This window comes from Miscanthus floridulus, chromosome 15 (assembly GCF_019320115.1).
Source record: "Miscanthus floridulus cultivar M001 chromosome 15, ASM1932011v1, whole genome shotgun sequence".
NCBI classification, from domain to species: Eukaryota; Viridiplantae; Streptophyta; class Magnoliopsida; order Poales; family Poaceae; genus Miscanthus; species Miscanthus floridulus.
The window spans coordinates 42936746-42962968 of NC_089594.1; the positions used below are offsets into that span (position 1 = coordinate 42936746).

Below are 26223 nucleotides of genomic sequence, written 5' to 3' on the forward strand. Positions count from 1 at the left end.
AGCAGGGCTAGGCATGCTGGTGAGCAGGGCCATGCCATCAGCGGCTGAGAGAGGCGAAGCGGCGAGCGATCCGCACGGGCGAGATGGGCCACAGCGGGGCCCAAGAGCGGGAGCGGGCACGGGCATTCGAAAAAGGCCATTGGGCCTTGCTTTGTTTTAGTGGAGACCGTTGGGCCTTGCTGGGCTCTGCGCACGCGAGAAAGAGAAAGTGGGAGGGGAAACAGGCTGGGCCGGCTTTGGCTTTGGCTTGGGCTAGAAAAGAGAGAGGGACTAGGGAAAGAGAGAAAGGAAAGCTCTTTTCTTTTTCTGTTTTTGCAAACTTGCTCAAATTCAAATGATGTTGGAATTCAAACCACCCAACACTATTCCTGCACTCAAACAAGATATTATGCACCGGCATGAATGCAACAAAAATGTTTCTAAACCTTATATTTAATTTTAATATTCATAAAATTTATTATTTGGCCTAGAAAAATCATGAAATGTTAAATAAGAAGAAACAAAATTATTTACTATTTCTGAAAATGGGATTTAGGGTGTTACAACTAGACTTCGAGTCCGAACCTGGCCCAACCAAATAAAGGCCCGTTACCATAAATAGAAGCAGGAATGGAGAAGGAGAAGCATTATCAACCCAATCCGCAAGCAAGCCTTTTTCAATCGTTGATCGTCCCCACCGTAGTCGAGAAGCAGAGTCGCTGTGACCGAGAGAACTCTAGTCGGACAATTTCTATCGCTTGGCAAAGCTCGAGGACGAGCTTGATTCCAAGTGGGGGAGAACTTGTCATGGCCCAACGGTCGTTCCAGATAAAACTTTTCCTAGAACCTCCTTGATAACCTTGCAAGATCCTTCTTAGCCGAAGAATCACCACATCACCCTGCATCGGCCTTGCATGCTTGACAAGGGCATCTTTTGTTCGAGCTAGAGGAGACGAGGTGGATGCGAATGCTAAACTAGGCCTGTTAATGAATTGGGTTCGAATGGGTTTAATGGGTTGGGTTTCAAGTGGGCACACTTTGGATGGGTGGTAATGAGTTAATTTACTTAGCGGGTTGGGTTAATAGAAAATTTGGTTGGATTGGTTGGTATTGGGTTCTTTTTTGTGTGGATTTGAATTGGTTGAAACCATGGATTGATGTTGATTTTTCAATATATCATAGTATACATATATATTGATTTGAAATGTGTTTAGCTTTTGATGTGGGCCCCACGTGCAGATTTTGCTATGCTAACTGGCACATATTAGCTTCATGACATTTTGAATCCTATTTAACAAATTTCAGTCAATTTTGATAAAAAAAAATTAAGGTGTGAACACGAGCTTTTACTTCTAGGGTCCGGCTTCTGATGTGGGGCCCACGTGCATATCTTGCTGTGCTAGCTGGCACATATTAGCTTCATGACATTTTGAACCTTATCCAATAAATTTCAGTCAATTTTGTTAAAATTTAAAAGTGTGAACGCGAGCTTTTATTTCTAGGGTCCGGCTTCTGTGGGGCACACAAGCAGATCTAAAGACACATATTATCTTCGTGACATTTTGAATTCTATTTAATAAATTTTAGTCAATTTCGATAAAATTTTAAGGTATGAACGCGAGCATTTCTTTCGAGAATTCGGGATGTGGGGTCCACATATTGACTGGCAGCGCCGATTGGCATGAAGTAGCTGCTTGTTACGTTAAATCATCTGCAACAAATTCTAGTCAATTCGATAAAATTTTATATTGTAAACGTGAGATTTTAAACCTAGGAGTCCAATTTTTTATGTGAACCCATATTCGTTATGCAAGCTATATACATTTTATGTAAACACATGGGTTCTTATAATAGACCCACGGGTTTAATTAGTTCGTGGGTTGGAATAGGTTGGGTTGAAATTATAAAAATATTGAGGGTGGTTGAATAAGAGAATTAATTTGTTACGGGGTGGACTGGCATGCAGTGAGTTTTAACACACCAGCAGCCACAGCTAAAGTACCAGGAGCATTCGGAGAGCATGCATATAGGAGTATAGGACACTGGGATTTAAATGGTTCGGTACACCGTTAGCTTCTTTGGTCCAGCGACTGTCGTCGTGCCTTGGTGACATGGACTCTGGTATCGTGTAGCAGTGCATGTGGCGAGACGCAGCTGAACGCGCGATGGCTGCCGGTGACCTGCCTGCCTGTCTAAAGCTATGACGTCGAGCCCTGAGGACTGAGTGCCGTGACAAGACGACCTGGCGTGGCATGGCCAGAGCTCGGCGCCGCTGTGCACGTCGTGGAGCCTCAGCACCACAAATCTTAGCGACGACTTCGGCGCCATGCATCGTGGCGCCGGGCTTTAAATTTAACCTAATTTATCATGACTACGACTCCTAATATGTGACGTCGAGATATGTTACCTATGCATCATATCCCTTGGACGTCGAACCTGGGTCCATATTCAGAATAAGATCATCTAGGGGCATAGATATGAATAATTTTTGGAAAAAATATTAAATTAAAAAAATCAGGTCTTGATAAATGTTGCTACCTATGTCCACAAAATAATATGATTTAAAATGCAATCTTGGTTAACGTGTAGAAAGTTTGGTCAAATATATAGATAAAAATATTAATCTTTGTAACACCAAATAAGTATAGTGTGAAAATATATCTCATGACAAATTTAATGCTTTGATATTATAAATATTAATATTTTTATTTATAGTTAATCAAACTCAAGATAATTTAGTTTGGTACTATGATATAATTGTATTCTTTTGTAGACCAAGCGAGTACTCTCTCGGTCCTTTTTTAAGCGTTGTCTAGATTTTTGTGTTAGTTAAACTTTCTGAACTTTGACTATATTTATAGAAAATATTAATAATATTTGTAGACGTATCTCGTGGTAAAAAAAACTGCTCCCTCCATCCTAAAATAGAAAACGTTCTCGCTTCTCAAGAAGTCAACATTTTTTAAATTTGACCAATTATATATAAAAGAATATTAATATTTATAATACATAATTAGTATCATTAGATAGATCGTTGAATATATTTTTATAATAAATTTATTTGGAGATATAAATGTTACACGTATTTTTTATAAACTTAGTCAAAGTTGAGAATGTTTGACTTGCACGCATCGCGTCGTCGGACGCGACGGAGGGAGTAGATAACTGACCGAAAGGCATCCTTTTGCTGCCCATGTTGGCACTGTTGTCAGAGATGTTTGGAACATGGAAGACTGCTGCATTGTCGTCTGTGCATATAACTACAGTAATACTGCATCTTTGTCTAGTCAGGAGTACTCTGTTTTCAGTGAAAATATGGGAGGTGCTACTTGTTGAGGTGGCTGAGAGTAGACCTTTCTTTCCGGTACTAGACCAACTAAGTTTGTCTGATCGCGTACAATACAGCTGTTTATGGATAATTTTCAACATTCAGATGGGCTTCCCAGCTCTCTTTCTAGCTCCCTGTTACAGCCTGGCGTCGTCTTCTTATCTTTAGCAGTCATCACCAAATCCGCCACTTTCTGCTAATAACATGGTGATATCGGTTCATTTCCTTTAGTCTAAAAGTCTAATGCAATTGGCACCGCCCTCCTCCTCCCACCTGTATGTAACTGTAACTACTGACACCGGTGACCATCGTATATCTAGCACCTGGCCTTGGCTTCAAGGAGCACCAAAAAACCAAAATTCCAAACACTATAGTGTCACAGAGAGGAGCTGGTTTTATGGAGCAGAGTAATCCCAACACCCCTAAGGCTAAGCATTATATTGTTGACCATGAAAGGTTTTTGTTAGCTTTAGTTTTATGATCAAAATTGATGGTGGCACAACATATATTTGTTATCCCATAGTTTCTGGTTTCGAGCTAACCTTAGAATACGAATAGATGATATGGCAATAATATATAGTGTTGGCTATATTATTGGTTATGCTCTTAGTCGCTTAATTAGCTAGTATCTAAACAAAGTATATACTCAGTTATGATTTTGTAACAAAAGTACACAAGTGAATCATCGTATCATCATTATCAGAAATGCAGGATTACATTATTAGTATTACTACATACTATATAAACCGGATCGTAAGAAAAAAAAAACACAAGAGAAATCGGAGATGCCAAACAAGGAAAATAAATAGATCAAAAGAAGCACACAGTGCTCAGGCGCTAACTAGCAGATTGAGAAAGGCAATGCCACCCAAAACAATGACCGTCATCCACACCGCGGTCCCTCTACCAGCCGCGGCGGCGTTCGTGCTGCTGCCTTCTGGCTCTTCCACCGCTTCGGATGGCTCCGCTGCCACATCGCTCTTAGGGACACCCTTCTGCCGCCCCGCTGCCGCAGCCTGTCCCGGCGCCGGCGCAGAAGCCTTGTGGGAGCTGCCGAGCATCTGCGGGGGCTGCAGCACGCTGTCGATGGAGTACACGGCAAACGGGAAATGGGCGAACAGCGTGCTGCTGATGGGCACGTCGACGACGCCGGTGGAGACGTTCACCAGGGGGCTCGTCGTGCTGGTGCTCACGGTGACACTGTACATGCCGCCGGGGCCCGACGCCTCGGTGTGCAGCGGGTTGCTGGCCGTCTGGAACGTCGCGAGGCTGTAGTAGCGGGGCAGGACGTGGTAGAGCAGCAGCTGGATCTGCTCCTGGTCGATGAGGGCGTTGAGCGTGCCGGCCCTGAGCTTGGTGAAGGCGCTGTCGTTGGGCGCGAAGAAGGTCAGGCCGTCGTACGAGTTCTTGAGCTGGCTGGTGATCTGCTCGGTTATCCGGGTGGCGTTCAGCAGGCGGAGCAGCGTCGTGTACTGCCCGCCATTTTCCAGGATGCTGGTAAGGTTGAGCTCGGGTGGTGGGCTAGGACCAGGGGCGATGTCCACCGCCGTTGCTGCCATTGCCAAGAGGAAAGGGAGGAAGAGAAGTGGGACGACGGTGTGGCAGGCCATTAGTAATTCGCAAGCCGTGGAATCGGGGACACTCTGGACAAGAAGCGAGGGTACAGTGAGCTAGAGTAGAGTGTGGTGCTGCCGTGCCGTGGTGGATATTTGTAGAAGAGGGGTCACATACTCACATGGTTCGCTCCATCGTTACGTGCGGACGTGGGTGGTCCAGGCGGTGAAATTTGACCGGTGCAGTGGCTGCGGCAGGCGTGGCGTGGCTGTCACCCGCCGTCGTCAATCGTCACCCGGAGGCGATTCACATTCCAGGTCCACCCCTGCCAGGTCCTGATAAATGTTAACTAACATGCCTCAACATGCCTCCCTTTGCAGACGACGAAATAATAACTGATAGAAATGCATGCATTTGTTGCCCATGTTGGTACTGTTGTCAGAGATGCATTGTTGAAGATTCCATCTATGAGTAAAATTCATGTTCTCAAAAATGTCTGGAGATGTTCTATTGGTTCATAAAGTCCTAATTTTTTTAGCTCCCTTAAAGCATCTGCACTAGCTCACCAATAATTCATCCCTAATAGAATGGTATTGATGGTCACCAACAGAGATTTTGTGGAATATTGGGCGAGATGCTCCAGCCGACCACTAATAATCATCCATAATACATAGGACCCACATGTCATGATAGAGGATGTGGGAGGAAGAAGATCGTTGACAGTTATCGTGGTCCCAACACTATTGGAGGAGATGCAACTCCCCCTTTATTTGAGGGAAGAGGGAGGTTTTTCGGTGACCATCAAAAAAGGAGAGCTATTGGGGAGCTGCTCGAGCAATGAAATTACCTCATCTCCCCCAACATGATAGTTTTATGAGGATGAGGGATGGTATTAGAGAGGTGCTAGAGATGCTATTACATTGTAACAGGTCCCATCTAGATTTCGGTGGGTGTTTACCCGATCCGCTATCCCACATGGCACTAATATGGTATATGGGACCCATATGCCTGCGACAAGGCTTCATCTTAGAAAAATCGTATTTTTTTTCAAACGGATAAAGATGATTTTTATGTGAAAATTATTTCTCTTGATGACATCTGCAACTTTCTTGTTTCGAATGTTTTCATTTGGGATTATGAAGATGCTAAAAAATTAATATAAATTTTCAGCGGTATATCAATCACACTTCAGAACTTGTCGTCTTAGAAAAATCATATCTTTCTTGGATGGTGTCCAATAAAGATACTTTGTATATAAAAATTATAACCATCGATGAGATCTACAACTTTTTAATATTAGGTTTTATCAATTGAGGTTGTTAAGATGGTCAAACAAATAATATAAAGATTCAGCAATATATTAAAAGCGTACCAGGGCTTGTCATCTTAGAAAAATCATATATTTCTTGTATAACGTTAAGTAAAGATATTTTGTATAAGGTTGTAGAACTTTCTAGTTTTGAGTTTTATCATTTGAGGTGTGAAGATACTTAAAAAATATTATAAAGTTTCAGCGGCATATACCCAGGCTTGGCACCTTAGAAAATCATATATTTTTGTAAGTTGTCCGATAAAGATACTTTATATATGAAAAATATACCTCTCAAAGAGATCTACAACTTTATACAAATTTCTTGATTTTTATAAGGCGTCAAGCCCTGATACGTGAGTAATATGCTACAGTAACTTCCTGTTGTTTTTTGGGCATCTTAACGACCTTAAATGATAAAACTCAAAGCTAGAAATTTGTAGATCAAAACGAGAGCAAAACTTTCATATACAAAGTGTCTTTATCCGATATTATACAAGAAATATATGTTTTTTTCTAAGACAAGTCCTGATACGTGATTAATATGGTGTTGAAATTTTATATTATTGTTTTAGTATCTTAACATTATCAAAATAATTATTGTATGTGTCAGATAGGGTGAATGGAAGCCAGTAAAATTATTCTTTACAAAAATTTAGCATATGTCCTAATTATAACAAAATACACATCTTTTGTAATTGTCAAAATTACACACCTCAACCTGTGATATGCTAACTCTAGGAATAATTAGGAATTTCTCGGAGCATCATGGAATCAAAATGGCCAAGCACGAATTAAGTTACTCTCTAATTACCGACCAAAACATGCGCCAATTAAACATTAGAAGTAATTATCGAGGCTACTAGACAAAGCATACATGCAAAAAAAAAAAAAAGCATGCATGCAAAAGATTAAACTACTGAGTTGCTACTGCTCCAGAGGACGAACAAAATAAATCAGCTGTACTCTGAACCGAGAAGACCAACACTCGATAAAAAAAAGGGCTCTAGTAACAAACAAGCTACTGGGTGAACAGATCAAACAGTTAAATAGACTTGCAGTGATTAAACAATACCATTCCAAGCTTATTTATGCCTATGGGCACGCACCTAAAAACGAAAGTCTGCCACCAAAAGCTTATGTTGAGAAACAACACACTCCCCTTGTATCACCTTGCAACTCAAGCATGCTCGTTTGTCCTTTCTTCTTGCGAGGACAAAGTCAATCTAGCTACAGTGTTGTTCGCTACTGAAGGTCACTAGATAAGATTCTCTCTTTCTAAAGAAAGTGTTGGCTATCATCAGGTCAAAAGCTACCGCAAAGTCCAAAACCTCCTCCCCCCTCCTGATTCCTACTACCATACCCAAAACCTCCATGAACTGTCTCGAAACCTGCGCTTGTAGTACCTACATGCCCATTAAGATTTCCTCCTATAAAAAGCTTCTCACTACTAAATACAGCTCTAATCAGGCCATCTAAGTCTTCCCAGAACTGTCTCTTAACACTCTCGTTAAGGCTTACTTAGGGGCATACGCACTAATTACGTTCAAGACCATATCACCAATGATAAGCTTGACTAAGATAATCCTATCTCCTTACCTTCTCACTCCCACCACATTATCCTTGAGGCTCTTATCAATCAAAACTCCTACACCATTTCTATTCGTGACTGTCCCTGTGTACCACAGATTGAAACATGTATTGTCCACCTCCTTCACCTTCTGACCCTTCCATTTAGTCTCTTGAATGCATAATATATTTACACGCCTTCTAGTTGCGGTATCAACTAATTCTCTTAACTTACCTGTAAGCGACCCTATCTTCCAACTACCTAAACAGATCCTAGTTGGTTCGACTAGCTTCCTTATCCTTCGCACCCGTCGACTCAGATGCGAAGACCCTTGCTCATTTTTCACTATACCCGGGCGCCGATGTAGCGCGCCACTAAGGATGCGACGACCCGATCCTTGCTCACTTGAAACCGTGCCCAGATCGCGACACGGCGCGTCACGGGGGTGTTTCAATAATGTAGCTTTTTTTCTTGATGCAAAAAAGATAGCAATAACTGTAGAATTTATCTAAGGACCCGTTTGGATCTTTGGAATTGAATTTATTTTAATAAATTAGGAACATATTAATTAAGCTAATATGGTTGTATATGGAATATATTTGTATACTATTGTTAGCCATGCAAGGAATATGCTTATATGCTGCATTTGTATTATAGAGAAGCGAGTTGAAGAGCGTGCTATAAGTTGAAGAGTATAAATATAGTATGGTGATCTGTAGAATCAATTTCTATCTCCCATCCTACGAATTTGAGATAGGCTTATATGTGAACTTTGGAAAGTTGTGGAATCTCAAATTCCAATCCATTAAGTAGATTCCAATTCCTCTAAAATGAAAGGATCGAAACAGCCCCTAAGTGCATTTTCCATGAGCATGGTTTTCCTTGAGGGAGAAACAGGGTGCACCACTGCTTAGACTAACCAGTACATCATCCAAGCAGAAATAATAGTATCCACAAGCAGACTCAGACCATAAAAGTATATCAATATTCACTCAGCCATAATTGTCAAGATAGGATAACTCTAATTTATTATCTAACAGATTTGAAAAGTTATGCCACATGAAACTGATTGGAAAACTTAAACAACTTACACAGCAAAATACTAAATTGATCCACACTAAGACTAGAAGAAAGTAGAAATAATACAAATAAGACCATGCAAACATAAAATAAGCACTAAAGTAAGTGCTCTGTATTCAACTTACATCATCAACTCCCAGAGCCTTTGGAGGTGCAAATTTTGTATGGTAAGTCCTACCACTGGCTGGGTGGATCCAACGACCAGGAATCCGTTCTTCCAATATAGCATCATCAATTGCAAAGTTCAAGACCTTGTCAACATTAGCACCTTGCTTCGCCAACATCTCATCAAGCTCTACAACATGTTCAAAAAAATAGCGAGGGGTAAATTATACTAAATCAAATATAGAATCTATAACAATATGATATAGGAATGTTTCTTCATGCTGGTGCATTGATCAAGTATATGACCTTCTGTGCTTGAGTGACAGTTCTAGGGAAACCATCAAGAATGAAACCTTTCTGGCATGAGGGTTTCTTCATAGCTTCATCAATAATCCCCACAACCAAGTCATCTGAAACAAGCTCTCCCTAAAAGAGGAAGGCAGTATACAATGCAGTCACAAAGAACCTTTCTATGCTGGTTAGAATTTCACTATACATTTTGGTCTGCTAACACTACCTTATCCATAGCTTCTTTTGCTTTGATACCTAGAGGTGTCTTGGCCGCCACAGCAGCCCTCAGCATATCACCAGTGGCTAAATGGCACAGGCAATATTCATCCTTAATAATGGGAGACTGAGTTCCCTTTCCAGAGCCAGGTGGGCCTACAAGAATTCCATAAAAGGTGTCAAATTCTCCAAAATCAGGAGCGCTATATAATAGGAATAAAAATTTAAAATGTTTTGAATGATGAAACAAAAGATTATAGAAGTGTTGTGTTTATTGCTCACCACAAAAACACTATGACCTTATATCTTTTTGCTTGAACTATGACCTTATATCTCCCTATACAATATACCCTCTTCCATCATGACTACCAGTATCAGAACAATATATATCAAAGCAATAGCATGACAACAAACAAGGCCACATCTTCTTAATGCAATGATACACAGATCTCCTGCATATTCTACAAAAAAACAAACAAGGGCACAATGAAAAGCAAGAAACCATGTAACAGAAAGCATAAGTTTCTGTTTACTTGTCTTGAATGTCACAGTTTAGTACCATTTTTTTTTTGAAAGTAAAGGCAGGAGCTCTGCCGCTCAATTAAGAAGGAAATAGAGTTTTATGTGCAGGCACCCATGGTGCCAAAAAACCCGGTCATAGGACCAACTCGAACACCGGTCATAGAGCCAACACACAGAAGCCACCACTCACGCACTTGTTGATTTACCCCGCACTACCAATAGCCCTACGCCTCTGAACAATATCTTCCAGTCATAGGACCAACTCAAACACCGGTCATAGAGCCAACACACAGAAGCCACCACTCACGCACTTGTTGATTTACCCCGCACTACACATGGCCCTACGCCTCTGAACAATATCTTCCTTGTAGATCATTTTTTTATGTAGATGCAATCATTAGCAACAAAAACTAAAAACATAATTGCATCAGGGAGTTCACCTCAGTGTCAATATGGACGACAATACATACTCGATGGAACCAATGAAAAGTCAAATAAACAAAATAAAATGACATATAAGAGTATCATCTTTACTTGCGTGCACAATGGGGCACCCCCCCCCCCCCCCCCCTTCTTTTTGTCTTGAAGAAAAGGCTTCCACATCAGGCCAAGCATTTTAAGGAGTAATCGCCTTAATTTAAATTCTCTGATGTCCTCACAACCTGCTGAATTCAGTGCTGTAGGCGCATCTTGCGCGTGTAATTGCTACCCTTCTTATTAATACAAGCTGGTAACCAATCCGGATCTTTAAAAAGGCATCTGGCCTTTGGAGCGAGATGGCTACGATTATCTCGAGAAAATTGCAATTATAGGACGCGAAACAATGCGCTTCGCTATTATAGGACTCCAACATCGACTTCGCTAAAATGACCCTTGAAACGTTGGCACTTTTTTATACATGACATTTGGTCTTTTTAATCACTTTTCTCAACTAAAATACATATATTTTGTCATGATGTGACCGTATTGCCCTTAGGGCTTCAATTGACGTGGGATGGGGCTGCTGGCCGCTCGCCTGGCCTGCCTGCCTAGCCGCGGTCTGGGCTGGCTGGCCGGCCGCGCCTGGGCATGGCTGGCCGCGCCTGGGCATGGCTGGCCGCGCCCTTGGCTGGCTGGCCGCCGCAGCTGGGGACTCTGCGATCGACGCTGGACCAGCGCGGGGAGCAGGAGCTGCTGTTCGCATTCGACTAGGGCGTCTCCGACGGTGAGCACGCGGCGTGGAGGGTGGATGACGGTTCCGCGAGGGGCGTCGTGGGTCACCTGCGGTGGGCGGCCCAGGCGGTGCGCGCACTGGCCGTGGAGATGTGGGCGTTCGCGCGCAAGGACCCGCGGAAGCCCGTGTTCGCGGCGAAGGTGGCCGTGGCGCTTGCGCTCGTCACGCTGCTCGTCTTCCTCCACGAGCCCAGCGATATTGCCAGCCATTCTATGTGGGCCATACTCACCGTCGTCGTCGTCTTCGAGTTCAGCATCAGTACGTTGCTGCTCCCTTGCCTTGCGATCACCCATGTTTCCTCTCTCTCGCTCGCTCTCTTTTCCAAAACCGTTAGTCGTCGTCGTCGCCGTCAATTCGAAATCTCGGTGCATGACTCTGAGCCGTATCAAATTCCCACCATGAAGGAAGTGAGGAAAAATGTCTTTTATCAGATTCTATCGAGCGGCTAGGGCAGAGGCCGCCAGGGCTTTGGCTGCTTGGCCGTCCATGGCGATTGGGCGTCCATCATCTTCGGGCGGCGGCTCTCCATCCATGGGAGCCGAGGATGGGAAGGGAACGACGGCGTGGGGAGGGAAGGAGGAACGCCGGCATCGAGCAGGAGGAACAGCGCGTCAGGCGTCGCGAGGGAGAGATGAAACGTCGGGAGATGAAAAGATACGATCGATCAAGGATACAAAAGTCAGAAGGGCAATACGGTCACATCATGGCAAAATACATGTATTTTAGTTGAGAAAAGTGATTAAAAAGACCAAATGTCATGTATAACAGAGTGCCAACGTTTCATGGGTCATTTTAGCTAAGTCAACATTTGGAGTCCTATAATAGCGAAGCGCATTATTTCGCGTCCTATAATTGCAATTTTCTCCGATTATCTCACTTCTATTTTTTGATAGTCCTTGAAGAATTATAAATTTACGACAAAATCACCAAAACCAAACAGCACAGACCTAATTGACAAGCGCATGATTAATTTCTCTTGCTATTCAACTAGTGAATCCTTCCAAGTGTTAGAAAACTGTAGACAATCCACTCACTGCAAAATAAAACCATATTTCCTCGCCACAAATGCAGGACGAGAAATAGGGAATAACCAAGATTTCACGGGAAAGGAGAAAACTTTCGGCGGATCCAGAGCGCCAACGGCGGCAAGCCGCGGTCCTTCCGTCCACGTGGCACCAGGAACCGTGACAGGGACGCACAGAGCGCCGGGCACGAGGAGGAAGAAGGGGGAAGGGGGAGGGTCTCCCGTACCGATGAGGATGAGGCGCTTGTCGGGATTGGAGCTGCACTTCATGCGGCGGAGCAGCTCGTGCATCAGATCGAGTGACGGCACATCCTCCAGATTCGCCGCCATCTCCGCTGCCGCCGCCGCAACGGGAAGAGCTCCGAGGCTTGCAGAGTTGCAGGTGCAGTGCAGCTGCAGCAGGTTGTTCTGGCTTTCTCAGCTGGGGCGGGCTGGGGGATTTTCTGGAACGAGATGGTGTAAGGGCATGTTTAGTTTTAAAAAATTTTACATAGTAATTGTCACATCGAATCTTGCGACACATGCATAAAATACTAAATGTAGATAAAAAAAAATCAATTTCACAGTTGGGTGAGAAATCACAAGACGAAACTTTCAAACCTAATTAGTCTATAATTAGATACTAATTACCAAATATAAATAAAAGTACTACAGTAGCTAAACCCAAAAATTTTTTGATCTACGCGCGCCCTAACTTCACATCAATCGACAGCGCCGTGCAGTCAGCACATCTATGCCGTCAGCTCAGGATCGAACGAATGCAGACTTATGCACTCTTAGCCTGCAGGTCTGGCTGCTGCGCTCCTCTGTTATCTGGGCCTCGGCCCAAGAATAACTATCACTCCCCCGTTTTGGCGCCGTCTTTTTTTTTTTTGGCGCGATTTCCGTCTGCTTTTCCCGCGAACGAGGCCGCGAGGGTGAGGCATCGGCGTCGGCGATCAGCTTTTCCCGCGAGCACGAAGGCGAGGCGTCGGCGATCTCGGCTGCTGCTTGTGTTGTGTCGTCAGGAACATATTTCGCAGGTCTGCACTCCTCCTGATTTGAAGCGACATTTCAAATCAGATTTTGATATCATTCAATTCCTTAAGCATTTTGAAAGGGTTATAAAATATAAAAGAAATAATAAATTGCATGCTGAATTTGAATCAGAAAAAAAAAGTACCAAGACTCAAAATGAGGACACCTATATTAATCCAAGCTAGCAAGTTGTACACACCAATTATTTTTGAAGCTTTCCAATGTGAATATGAGATGTCCATGGCAGCATGCACCACGCCATTGGAAGGCAAAAATGAATATCTTGTAATAATTGGGAGTCTTGATGAAAATTTTACCCTTGAGAAGGAGTACAAAGTCACCGGTGATCCTGCAGACCAAACAAGCATATGCAACTGTGGGCAGTTTAATAGAATCGGAATATTGTGAGCTCATGCTCTAAAAGCTCTTGATTTGATGAATATCAAGTCAATCCCGGAACCATATATATTGAAACGATGGACACGAGAAGCATGCAGTGGGATAGTACAAGACAACCAAGGCCGAACCATAATAGAGGATTGAAAATTAGATAATATGCTTCGCTAAAAACTATGGCTCGCAAATTTCTCAATTTGGCACATCGAGCTGCGACTCATCCACGGTGCGCCTTACTAGTAGACAATGCACTTGACATGCTTAGCAAGCAAGTCGAAGAAGAAATCACGGGTTTTCCTAGTGCAATGGATCCAGTCAATGTTCCTACAAATGATTCTCCCCCAATTGATTTGCTGAATACAGCAAGCCTAAAAAAAGATGTGGAAACTAAAACCTCAAAGCGCAAAAGAACTTGGCTTGACAAGAGACGCAAAGTTGCAAAGAAGGGAGGTAAGAAAAAGGAAAATGGTTCAAAGATATGTGATAACACAAAATATATTTGATTCTCTTTCACTGTGTTCAATGGGAACATGTTCAGTTTTATTTCTTTTATTTGAAGGAACAAGAAACTACAAAGAAGAGAGGTAAGAAGAAGGGAAAAGAAGCAGCAGTGCAAGAAACAACAGCAGTACAAGACACTGCAGCGGTACAAAATATTTATCCTAGTACTTCTTTGCCAACGGAAGACATGTCTGAACCATACATGGCCATCAATACCTTCTCTCAGCTATTTACGGTAATGTTTCAAAGCAATACACCATTTTTTTGAACCATACATGGCCACCATGTTCAATTATTGTTCTTTATTTTGCAGGGAGCAATCACAGATGATGTTATTGGTGAATTCTAGTAGCATAGATATCTTTTGCCACCGATGTGCAATCTGGATGTGTTTTGCAAGTTTGTATAAATGTCTTTTGCCTCTTGAAAATGAGCTACCATGGTCTGTATGTAGTCTCTGGAATTTAGCAGTTATGTCACATGCATTCGATACTGGATGACTGGAAACAATGATATTTGTGTAGTCTCTGAAGTTTTAAAAATTCAGCAATGCCTCCTCTTTATTTAGTCAAAACATTCCAAAAGACAATCTATACATATTTGCTCTTTATTCAGTCATAACATTCCAGATTTCCAGAAGACAATCTATACAATTTGCTCCGCTTTTTCTGTTTCTATACAATCACAATTTGCTAGCAGTTTTGCTGCCTACCTGCACAAATTGCTAAAACTTGTGCTTCCTATTCAGTTACTGCAATGACACAATTCACAAGATACAGTGCAAGCAGCAGAACACAATGCTTGTGCAGCAGCGTCCATGCTCCCAGTCCAAGCTTGATGGACTCGATGCACCCAGGCTAAGTAGGACCTCCTGAAAATGACGCAGCCTGGAACTTGCCGACCTCCACCACGGTGGCCGCATACTGCAGCAGGGCTCGAGCACCACACAGCTGGCGCACGGGAAACCAGCCTCTGCGTGGCCAGCGGCAAGGCGGAGATCGCCCCCGAGGCGGCTAGCTGGGCGGCGCAGCATCCGGAACGAGGAGACCAGGGCGCCGAGGGAGGAAGAAGAGATGGAGGCGACGCTTGTGCTCGCGGGAGAGACGGCGGCGGAGGGGAAGAAACGAGCGACGGCGGCGGCGGACAGGAATCGACCAAGTGCATACTCCACGGTGTAATGGGCCTATTTGGGCCGTCGAGCCTTTGTCGTATGGCCTGCTAGATAGCCTGTGAGATGGGGAACGTCAGATGACCCTTTCATGGAGCGGACGGTGCAGATGGCTCGGCTGCAGAACGTAGTCAGGCTGGTCGAAGTTAGACGATCTCGTTCCGATTTTTCTTGGGCCTTTTCTTCGTGCAGAGGTCCACAAACGGAATTCTCCACTCTACGCTTTTTGTTCACTTTTGTTTACTTATTTCAGGTGAAACTGGAAAAAAAAAACATAACTTGATGTTTTTTTATACCCATACGTTGTAATGACTAAAAGAAAAGCTATTGAACGTTCATGCAAAAACAGAAACGGGTAATGCTATATATATTTGTTTTCCTCTTTATATGAAATTTAATATCTATAAATTCTTTTAAATTATCTTTCCGATCCTGTTTATAAGACGTCTTCTGACATGGCATGGCCTTCTAACCATTCATTTATTTTATATTGTATTGTTCATGATTATTTAGTATATTCTATTACACATCTAATAGTACGAAGTTTGAATTACTTCCTCCGTTTTTTATATGTCGTATTAGCTTTGTCCTAAGTTAAACTTTTTTTATCTTTGATTATTGATTTAAAAAATGAAGGTTCATACCATGAGATTTATGTTTTTAGGTTCACAAAGAGACATACTTTTATAATATATAATCCATACGGTTGTGAAACTATAAGGAAATTTTGAAACGGATGGTCAAAGACAATATCATTTGAATTAGAACAAAGCTAATAGAACATGTAGAAACAAATGGAGGAGTACAATAGCTAAAATTTGCTAGCCAAATTATTAGTCAACTTATTTTTGGCACCGAAGGCATTACTACGTTTGCGTGGCAGCGAGCGTATGCAGTTTATCCGTGGCTTGCACACGCAGCCATCCCGGTTCCTTGCTTGCGGCTAGAGACACCCACGCAGCACGGCACGGGTTGTGCAGTTGTGCTACTGTGCTACGCAGGCTGCTACGTACTCTTTTCAGATGTTCCAGGCGTGGATCTATGACAATATCATTTAAGTAAGTTTTCTTCGATGATTTGAGATATTGCAACAACTATGTTTTAGTGCTATAGTCATCCTCTCTTCTTTTTCTGCCATACTTGGGTGGAGGGCAGTGCAACGCGAGAGGGCGTAAGTTGTCGCACGATTGGGCTCAGTGGCGGACCAGGGGGCAGCCTGGTCCTTCGCTAGAAAACTCTATATGAACTTACTCCATCAGTTAAAAACATAAAGAAAAAAATTGATTTAGTCTCTTATTACACCCTGTTTGTTTGATCGTTTCTGTGACTTATAAGCCGACTGATGTTGTTTTGTTGTGAGAGAAAAACACTATATCATGGCTGATAAGCATGGCTGATACGATCAAACGAACATGGTAATATGGTTCTGTCCGGGGCTTAGCGGATTTCTGGGTCCGCTCCTGATTAGGCTCACCGTGGGTGGGCTAGGCAGGACTGCAAAACGTTGCAGGAAAAGTGTGAAATGCGTGTGGAATATCTGTATCTATATATCTATCTATATGACTTTATCTATATATCTCTTATAATCTTAAATCTTCTATAATTATATCTCGACATGCAAAAGATCCATATCAACAAATCCAATAGCAAATATAATTATAATACTTATGTATTCATGCAAACAATCCACATTGTCTTACATGATGCATTAAAGCTCACTCGTGATTCATGTAACAATTGCGTGGATATGCTTCTAATTTTCTTTAACCATGAGAGCGACACATTGTCTAATATTTTAGATCATCTGCTCTAAATTATAAGACGTTTTGACTTTTCTATATATACTATTTTTATTATATATAAACATATAGTAAAAATAGTGTACGTAAAACATTTTATAGTTTGGAATGGAGATAGTATGTAAGAAGAATCCTGACCTTCTATGTGTACCAATTTCGTACAACTACTCTCTTTGTTTTAAATTATAAGTTATTTTATTTTATTTTATTTATTTTAGTATGTATCTAGATATACGTTGTATTTAGATACTCCCTCTTTATCTTTTTAACTGTCGTTTTCGTTTCTCGAAAAGTAACTTTGACTAAATATATATATATAAATATTATATTTATGGTATATATTATTAGATAGATCGTTTAATCTATTTTTATAACAAAATTATTTAGAGAAATAGATGTTGCTAATATTTTTTATAAATATAGTTAAACTTATCATCACGTAAATCGTAGCGATAAATATTTAGAGATAAAAGGAGTATTATATATTAAAAGGTAAAAGCGACTGTAATTTAGAACGGACGAGGATCCTAAAACTGCAGGGGTAATAATTGGCAAGTACTGTAATAATGATGAACGAGTAGGTGCTCCGCAAAATAAACCCAAAGTTCCATGTGGCCTCGACTCTACGAGCTCTCCGGATTTAGATTAGAAAAACTCGCTCAGACTCTTTCCTTTCCTCTGCTTCGGAATAGTTTACTCCGCTTTGCTTTGGGTCACGATTTCTTCTCCGTCCGTCTCCTCCTCGAGGCAGAGGAGGACGGCCGGCTTCTCTGTATCCAGCGCCTTGTTCGCCCCACCCACCGACAACCCGGACTGCGCGTCCACGAACACACTCGCCCAACAGACCAACGTGAGCAATCCTCTCCAGCCGATGCTTCCTCCCCATCAATCTTTTCCGGTTCGTTGCATTGCGTCTGGATTGGCCTGCCCCTGCTAGATTCAGGTACCTGTCTTGATGCGTTTACTTCGGTTTTCCCGAGGTCCTTGTCTTATCCTTCTTCTCTCCGCATTTGAGCTCGATTCGATTGATGCTTCCTCGTTTGGTTTCTTGAGTGCAGCGATTCAGGAAAAAAGCTCTTCTTTTTCACAGTATACTGGATTGGTTTGTGCTCTGTAGTCTGTACCCTGTCCACTCCCTTCCCCCTTTGTCCTGGTTTTGGGTACGGCATTTTGGTTGTCCTAATTTGCTTGTGCTAATCTAGCGTTCAATCGGCATTCATTGTAATTCCCGTACTGAGTCGTCTTGGGTTGTTGCTTGGCAGTTTTGCTTTGCTAGCACTAACAGTACTGCATCTTTCTTTTTCGTTGTTAATGTGGGTAAAGTTTTTGCTTTTTCTTCACCCCGTGCTCCCTTTTTCTCTCTCCATTGCTTGGTTCTTGATGGCTCAGGCTCTCTTTACGGGGGCTGTTCTTGCAGACCGGCTGCACTGGATTTAATGCAAGACGCTCTCTGTGTTTCTTTGCCTCTGTTAGGGGTGTTTGGATCCGGTCACTATAATTTAGGGGTGTCGCTTGAATTCGAATTTATTAAGTCTAATTAATTCATCATTAGCGTATGTTTACTGTAGCGCTACATTATCATGGACTAATTCGACCTAAAAGATTCGTCTCGTAAATTAGTCGCAAGCTGTGCAATTAATTTCGTAATTAATCTATATTTAATACTTCGTGTGTCAAACATCCTATGGCTAAAGTTTAGGAGAAACCAAACACCTTGAGGCTGGTGCTTCCCATGTTCTGGATGCTGCATTGGTTAGTCTCAGTCCAGTCCAGTCAAAGTCATCTCTTTTCTCAGATCTCGTGCTGCCCCTAGCATTTTCCCCTAGTTTTATTCGGTTCTAGTATCATCTCCCTTTGCTTCATCGGCTAATGCGTCCGTTTTGTTTGGGTTTTACGCCACCTTGTTCTTTTTGCTGAAAATTTTGCATTTCAAGTAAGTTTTTCCACTCACTGCAGCCCCACCAAGATCATCTTGTGCTATTCCACTATTATTATTTATTTTCGTTTCTTTTTGTACATCATCACATCCGATTCAGTCGATATCTTTACAACGCCGATGTGGATGATATGAGTTGCACTTGTGCAATGATTTGACTTAAATTCTTATCTCCTCCATTATTGCAATAAGGCAAATTTACTTTCTGGTGATTGCTTTAATTGTTGATAGGTGCTTATAAACTTGACTTCTACTCTCTTTTTTTTTTTTTTTTAAACAAATGCAGGAGCTCTATCGCTCAATTAAGACAAAAGAATTTATTTACAAGAGGGCTAGCCAACGGGATTTCAAAAAAGGCACCGGATAGGCTAACTAACCCACACGATGCAACTGAGCACTAACACAGCACACTACCATGGGTCATCGTTGCCGAGCATGGCTGAAGACGCCAGCAGCACCGACTTCTCATGGCAGTCCACACACAAGCCACCCACCAACGAGCCCGAAGCAAGCGGCCGCAACCGGTCATCGTTGCCAAGCTCAAGCACCCCGCAAAGAGCAGCTCCTACTTCCAATCACGGCCACACTCCTCACCTCCAGCGCTTGCAGACCCCAGCCTACGATGAAGGTGGGGGCTCGCCGCGTGTCATCGTTGCCGAGCCATCCCTGACATAGCAGCTTCGACTTCTCGCAGTAAGACCCGCCTCCACACGTCATCGAGGCGCCAAGAAGCTAAGAACAATCACCGAGGAGACATCGAGGCCACGACGAAATCCAAACGCGACACTTTCAGGAAGGTAGCGACGCCGATGGCGCCACCGTCGCATGTCCAAAGTGGACCGGGCTTTCGCCCTTGGATGATAGTGCTAGAGGGGATACACGACGCCCCAACAGGGAAAGCGGCACCCACAGGTGTCGCCATCACTAGGCTTTCGCCCAAGAGTCCTCTAGCACGAACATCGGGCCAAGAAGCAAGGCCCCTTGTCATCCATCACTGCCTTCGCCGTTGTCCTGCCGCTCCACAGTAACCCCTTCAGAGGGGCCTCGACGCACCGGCTGCACGCAGCAGCCGCACAGCTGTGTTGGCCTTTACCCCCTCCGGCCAGGCAACGCGGAGCCGGACATGACTCCGCTGCTCGCGAAACACCGCCGCACGACCAACGCCTCAGCCGGCCGCTGTCGCCGGCTCTTGGCACATGCTGCTGACGCTGCGACCCGACGTCAGCCACCACCAGACACGTGCCCCACCCCCATGGGCGCCGCCCCCTGCCCAGTGGCGTCAGAACCGGCAGTAGAGCACCGGTGCCGACACCCTTTGCTGTCGCCGCCGCCTCCGCCTAGCCACTGCCCTCGCCAGCCCTCCAAGAGAGTGCCGGATCCAGGCGCCGAAGCTCCAAATCCGGCCACATGGACACCGGATCCAGACGCCCAGGACTCGATCTAGCGATCCGGTCCAACGCCGCCGCCGCCGCCAAGTCTGGAGGAAGGGACGGGCGAGGGAGAAGGGGATCCGCCGCCGTCCCCATGCGCCAGCTGGGCACCAGCCGGCACCGCCAACAGCCGCGGCGGACGCCCCCGCCGGGCTCCACGTAGCCCATGTGGGAGGAGAGCCGCCGGCGCGCTGTCACCTGCACCACCAAATAGCGAGGAGAGGAGGAGCCCCGCCACCGCCATCCTGGGAGGCCAGCTCCGGCGGCGGCGTGGCAGGGGGAGGGGAGGGAAGGGGCGATTGCTAGGGTTTGGGAGGGAGCGGCCGCCCGTGTCGCCCGCGTGGGGGAGCGACGCTAGCGATACGGATAGGCATCTTTTAGGACTTGACGCACACGATCTTAATCATTAACTGCTTTTCTCCTTTAGCTAGTAACATAATCACTGCCTTACTGAATGCAGGGACTTTGCTTCCAATGTCATCGTCTGATTTCTTCTATTCAGAGTGAATCACATAAGTAGATAAGGTTTCTTCTTCACCCAGTAAGCTCGGTCTGTACCCAGTACTGCAACAATGGTGCTTGGCCTCCGAACCAAGACAAGGAAGGATTCTGCCTTCCATGTGGATTTCAATATTCTCATCCAAGAAATCAGCCCATGGCCTCCTTCTGAATCCCTGAAGTCTTTGCGCTCCGTAGTACTCTTCTGGGAAAATGGTGAGCGCAATTCAGGGAAGACGAGCACTGTTGCGCCTTCAATTGGGTCAGGTTCCGCAGCAGGGAAGATTGAATTCAATGAGTTCATAAATCTACAGGCTGTTTTCCAGAAGGAGGGGTCATCCAAGAGTGGAAAGTGGCAGAAGAACCTGCTTGAATTGAACTTGTATGAGCCGAGGAGGGATAAGCTGAAGGGCCAGCATTTGGGGACTGCAACACTAGACCTTGCAGAGCATGCAATGTTTCATGAGGACACCAGTGTTCCTGTGCCTCTCAGTTCCAAGAGAAGTTTCAAAAACAATGCCCAGCCCATGGTTTACCTTCGAATCCAGCCTTTGGATGGAGATAACTCAAGCGTTTCTTCAAGAGATGCATTATCAAAAGAGGCATCAATTGATAAAGATTCAAAGGAATTCGTCTCGGCAACGATGAGTGAGTATACTGAAGATACAGAGTTTGCTTCCTTTACTGATGATGAAGAAGAAGCAGCTCCATACATGTACCACTCGGGTGGAACTGCTCTCACAGGTAGCAGTAGATCTCAGGAATCCCTCAAGGTAAAAGAACTCCATCATATATGTGTAATTCACTCTTATTGCATCTGTTTATCTTACTTTAAATAAAAGCTTCCTTTTCCAAATTGTCATGAAGAAACAGCGTGTACTCCCTCTGTTTTTAAATATATGGCATGTATTATCCTAGACATCACATATTCAAAAATGGAGGGAGTAATAATATTGGGTGAGTTGTTGCTACTATGTTGTTTCCATTACATTACCAAGTTGGTGCTATTATATCATGTACTCGTTTTTTGGACTCCACATTGTTCCTGTCAAGGCAAGATATAGCTGCTGATATAGTTGATACAAGAGCTCACACTCCATGTGTTCTTTTTCCTTTTGTTATCCATGTTCTGTTATTATCTTATATTCTTGTCAAGTAAACAATATGTTATCTGTTATAAAGTAGGAATTTTGCTTACAAGCTCCAATAAAAATAGTAACAGTGTAGTTCATCGCTGTGTTTATTGTATCCCATCACAACATTTTGGCATTCTCTAATTCCATATCTGAGCGTACTTTGAACTTGCTAGGGGAAGGATATCAGGTTATCTGGTAATGAAGGTACCAGCTCATCGTTGGACTCCCAGCATGAAGCGACGTCATCCAGTATGAAAGTGAGGAGTGAAGAAGTTGAAAAGTTTTCAATTCAAGTACAGAAGCAAAATGGCCATCCAGCAAATTTGTCTCTCTCATCAGATTTGCCCAGAGAACAAAATCCGTCTCTTCCACCACACAATGCATTCAGAAGTGGTCGTAAAATGTCATTTGCGTATGGTATGACTGAATCTAACCAAAGACAGTTTGGGGAGAGAACTTATAGCACTTTAACTACTGATAGAGCAAGGAATATGAGGTTCAGTATGAGAGTTCCAGATGTTAATGGAAGTGTCATAAATAAGAAAGTTGATTCCCAAAAGGAAGAAGTGAAAGAAGTTGATTCCCAGGATATTGCAATTACTCATGAGAATAAGGCCAGTGCTGATGATGGATTGCAAGTCCAGGAGCCAATACGCATTTCAAATAATCGAAATGACAACAAAGTTCGAGAACTAGAACTTAAAATTGAGTTGCTTGAAGCAGAGCTAAGAGAAGCTGCTGCTGCTGAGATAGGCCTTTATTCAATAATTGCAGAACATGGTAGCTCAGTAAACAAGGTTCATACACCAGCACGAAGGCTTTCCAGGCATTTTGTGCATGCACTTAAAAACTGTTCAAGAGACAAAATGGGAAGTGCAGCAAGGAACGCAACCTCTGGGCTGGTTTTGGTAGCAAAAGCTTGTGGATATGACATTGCAAGGTGCTTGAGAATTGAGATTCCCTCTTATATTCAAACCTCAGTATTTTAAGGAAATTATAACTTTTTTAGTGTACAACAGGGCAATAATTCAACAAGTTTCTACACGGTTAACTTTAGTCTTTTTTTCCATTATTCTAGAATGTAGTTTTACTTAACAATAATTGATGGAATTTTAAACTCAAGTATTGCTTTATCTGTAGGCTCACATAGTCTTTCTCTAATCAGGTTGAGTTTCTGGTTGTCAAACTGTGTTGTATTGCGAGCAATTGTTACTGAAACTTCTAGGCAATCGGGCACTGTAAATAGCATCAGTTCTGGTGATTATAATTCCAAGACAACATACAGGAAAAACTCTGCATCAATGTGGGAGTCACTTAATAGGAAGAAAGGAAAATTACTTTCCCCTGAGTTTGATAATTGGGAAGATGTTGACACATTTATAGCTGCACTAAAGAAGATCGAATCATGGATATTTTCACGAATTGTTGAAACCCTTTGGTGGCAGGTTTGTTCCCCTTACCGATTGTTGTTATCCCTTCCTTCATAGGAATTTGTTGAACATGGTGTCATAAAAATCATGATTTGCAGACATTCGCACCACATATGCAATCTGCCAATATAACTGGTGATTTGAAAAGTATTCCAAATCCAAAGAAAAGCTATGGAAGAATTACTGTTGTGGGCAACCAGCAACAAGCAACCGTATCAACAGACATATGGAAGAAGGCCTTTAAGGAAGCGTCAGAAAGGCTTTGCCCAGTAAGGGCAGCTGGACATGAGTGTGGATGTCTGCCTATGTTGACCAAATTGGTGAGCTCCAAATAATTGATTAGTAACTTCTTGTTCATTCTCAATCAGATACTTTTTTAAATAGTTTCTCAGTTATACTTTAGACTGAAAGGTTTATTGAAGCTATTACTGTAGTTATCCATGGTATATTTACATATTTCTTTTTTGGAGTAAACGGTAGCTCTGCAAGAAGATCCCAAAAACTCTTTACTAAGAATATAAGATTTCCCGTGTATTCCGTTTTGAAATTTTATTTTCCTCCCAAGAAATGTGTTACTTTGGAATTTCATAACTATTAGAACTAAGATTGCATTAAAATTGGTCTGGAATCACACTAGCCAGTGCGATACTTACTGGTCTGGGCCTACAACCAGTAGCCGGCTGGTTTTTTATTGCTGTTGAGCACTTTGCCATAGGCTACAGCTGATTTCTTAGGTTTGTATGGTGAAACATTATGATATCTATGTTAATAAACTAAATAAGGCGTAACTTAACACAAATTTTCATATTGCATTTCAAATTTGTTTCCTCATTGCAACTGGATCTTGATTCAAGATTGAGGCTCTGAGAATAAAAGAAATACAGACTATGTATAAAACCCTTTGACTTGTTCTAATTCCCAACAGTATTTCCCTTCTACAGGTGATGGAGAAGTGCATAGCTAGGTTGGATGTAGCAATGTTCAATGCTATTTTGCGCGAATCAGATGATGAAATTCCAACAGACCCAATGTCTGATCCAATAACAGATCTTAAGGTTCTCCCGATCCCATCTGGGAAATTCAGCTTTGGTGCTGGGGTCCAACTGAAAAATGCAGTGAGTTAAATGACAACTATGCTTATTGAGTTATTGTGAGGTCACACAACTTACCACCAATGGACCTTTTGCCTCCCTTAATTCTCACTTGTTACAATGACCATTGACCTGCTTCTCTCTCTTAGATTGGCAGCTGGTCTAGATGTCTTACTGATTTGTTTGGCATGGATATGGACGACTATCCAGAAGCTGAGAATGGGAATGGTGAAAATGGCTTTGGTGAATCTCTAAAGCCATTCTATCACCTAAATGCACTGAGTGATCTCCTGATGCTCCCCAAGGATGTGCTCATGGATACCAGTAGCAGGAAAGAGGCATGAACTTCTATCTTGTTCAAAAGAGTGCTCTATTTTTTAATGACTTATTACTGATAAACTATTTTATGTTATTCCCTGTCAATTTGAAACATTTTTTTAAAAAAATCTTATACTGTCATGTCATGTTTTACAGCTTTGCCCTACCTTTAGCTCATCAATCATCAAGAACATCCTGGATGTCTTTGTACCAGATGAATTTTGTCCAGATCCCATTCAAGGTTCTTTACTTCAAGCACTAGAGTTGGAGGTTAGTTTATTGAACTCTTCGTACGCTAAATGTACTCAAAGTTTAAGATCTTAATTTGCTTGTTTACCTGCATTCCGTCAAACCATTAGATGTCGAGTCAATCCTGTGGTTATGGGATATAAAACCCATCCTGATTCCATTTGGCATTAAACACACAATGTAGGCCGTTACTGAGTGGGAATCTATGTTGCACAGACCTAATTCCTTTTAAATTTGTAACTAGTATATATAACTCAGCACGTTTTCCAAATAAAGCAGCATTTTTCTATTCACCAGCACTACTACTAAAACGCAAAAGCAGTAGTTCTCTAATGCTAAATATGAAACTTGAGGGTGGATGTCATCTAACATTTGTATGCTTTTACTTATGATAACCATTTTTTCCATGACATATAGATTTTAGGTATATCTTCCATTAGGCTGCTAGTTTCACAGCAAGGAAACTACTGTAAAAGAACCACACGTACTTATCTGCAGTTTGAGTGAAATTACTCTGTTGAAATGCAAATTATGGAAGGTATCTGACCATGGGAGCCATGAATCTCTGTTAATAGGACCACCTGGAGGTTAACAAGGGCATACGGTCGATCCCCTGCAGCGTGTCGCCAATTTTGTACAATGCCCCTGCATCTGGGGCAATACTAAGTGTCATCGGTGATCCTAGGAAGAGCGGGTCCACCATCCTTCGCAAGTCCAACACGAGCGATGACGAGCTTGATGAGCTGAGCTCCCCACTTACCTTCATCTCCAACACCTCATCAAACCCGCTTGCAAAGCTGAAGCGGATCAGCAACTCGAGCACAGCGAGGTACAGGCTCCTCCATGAGGTGTGGAAGCTGGATGACCAGTAGGACTTGGTCCTATCACCTCCATGGTTCTCCCTTTTGTATATGTATATAGAGTTTTTTCCCATATGATTCCGGATTTCAGTCTATTCGTTTATGTTATGTTATGTTATGTTATAAGAAGATGAGAGGGGTAAGAAATCAGAAGCGTTGAATCTTAATAAATCTGGTGTGTCTAAATGCAAGAGTGTTCGATG

At 42.9% G+C, this 26223-nt stretch overlaps 3 protein-coding genes across 6 annotated transcripts; 1 reads left to right on the top strand and 2 right to left on the bottom strand.

The window, feature by feature from the left end:
- Positions 1–4013: 4013 nt before the first annotated feature.
- LOC136508329 (fasciclin-like arabinogalactan protein 9) lies at positions 4014–5182 on the bottom strand. 2 transcript variants are annotated; one of them, XM_066502983.1, is made up of 2 exons: positions 5043–5182; positions 4014–4950 (listed from the first exon to the last, which is right to left on the bottom strand). In XM_066502983.1, the coding sequence occupies exon 2, from the start codon at positions 4915–4917 to the stop codon at positions 4138–4140; it is 780 nt and encodes a 259-aa protein (XP_066359080.1). In that variant the 5' UTR covers positions 4918–4950; positions 5043–5182; the 3' UTR covers positions 4014–4137. The 2 variants fall into 2 exon arrangements, with proteins under 2 accessions (XP_066359080.1, XP_066359081.1); XM_066502984.1 differs by having other exon boundaries at positions 5039–5178.
- Positions 5051–12628, bottom strand: LOC136508330 (adenylate kinase 4-like). Of its 2 annotated transcripts, XR_010771927.1 has the most exons (5): positions 12419–12625; positions 9443–9588; positions 9232–9351; positions 8946–9115; positions 5051–5186 (listed from the first exon to the last, which is right to left on the bottom strand). XR_010771927.1 is itself a non-coding variant. In XM_066502985.1 (4 exons), the coding sequence occupies exons 1-4, from the start codon at positions 12519–12521 to the stop codon at positions 8937–8939; spliced, it is 546 nt and encodes a 181-aa protein (XP_066359082.1). In that variant the 5' UTR covers positions 12522–12628; the 3' UTR covers positions 8743–8936. The 2 variants fall into 2 exon arrangements, 1 of the variants encoding a protein (XP_066359082.1); XM_066502985.1 differs by lacking the exon at positions 5051–5186 and having other exon boundaries at positions 8743–9113; positions 12419–12628.
- Positions 12629–17688: 5060 nt separating this feature from the next.
- Positions 17689–26223, top strand: LOC136508252 (uncharacterized). Of its 2 annotated transcripts, none has more exons than XM_066502903.1 (9): positions 17689–18015; positions 20899–21709; positions 22246–23012; positions 23238–23517; positions 23601–23822; positions 24444–24617; positions 24743–24931; positions 25068–25181; positions 25736–26223. In XM_066502903.1, the coding sequence occupies exons 2-9, from the start codon at positions 21011–21013 to the stop codon at positions 26030–26032; spliced, it is 2742 nt and encodes a 913-aa protein (XP_066359000.1). In that variant the 5' UTR covers positions 17689–18015; positions 20899–21010; the 3' UTR covers positions 26033–26223. The 2 variants fall into 2 exon arrangements, with proteins under 2 accessions (XP_066359000.1, XP_066359001.1); XM_066502904.1 differs by having other exon boundaries at positions 17689–17922.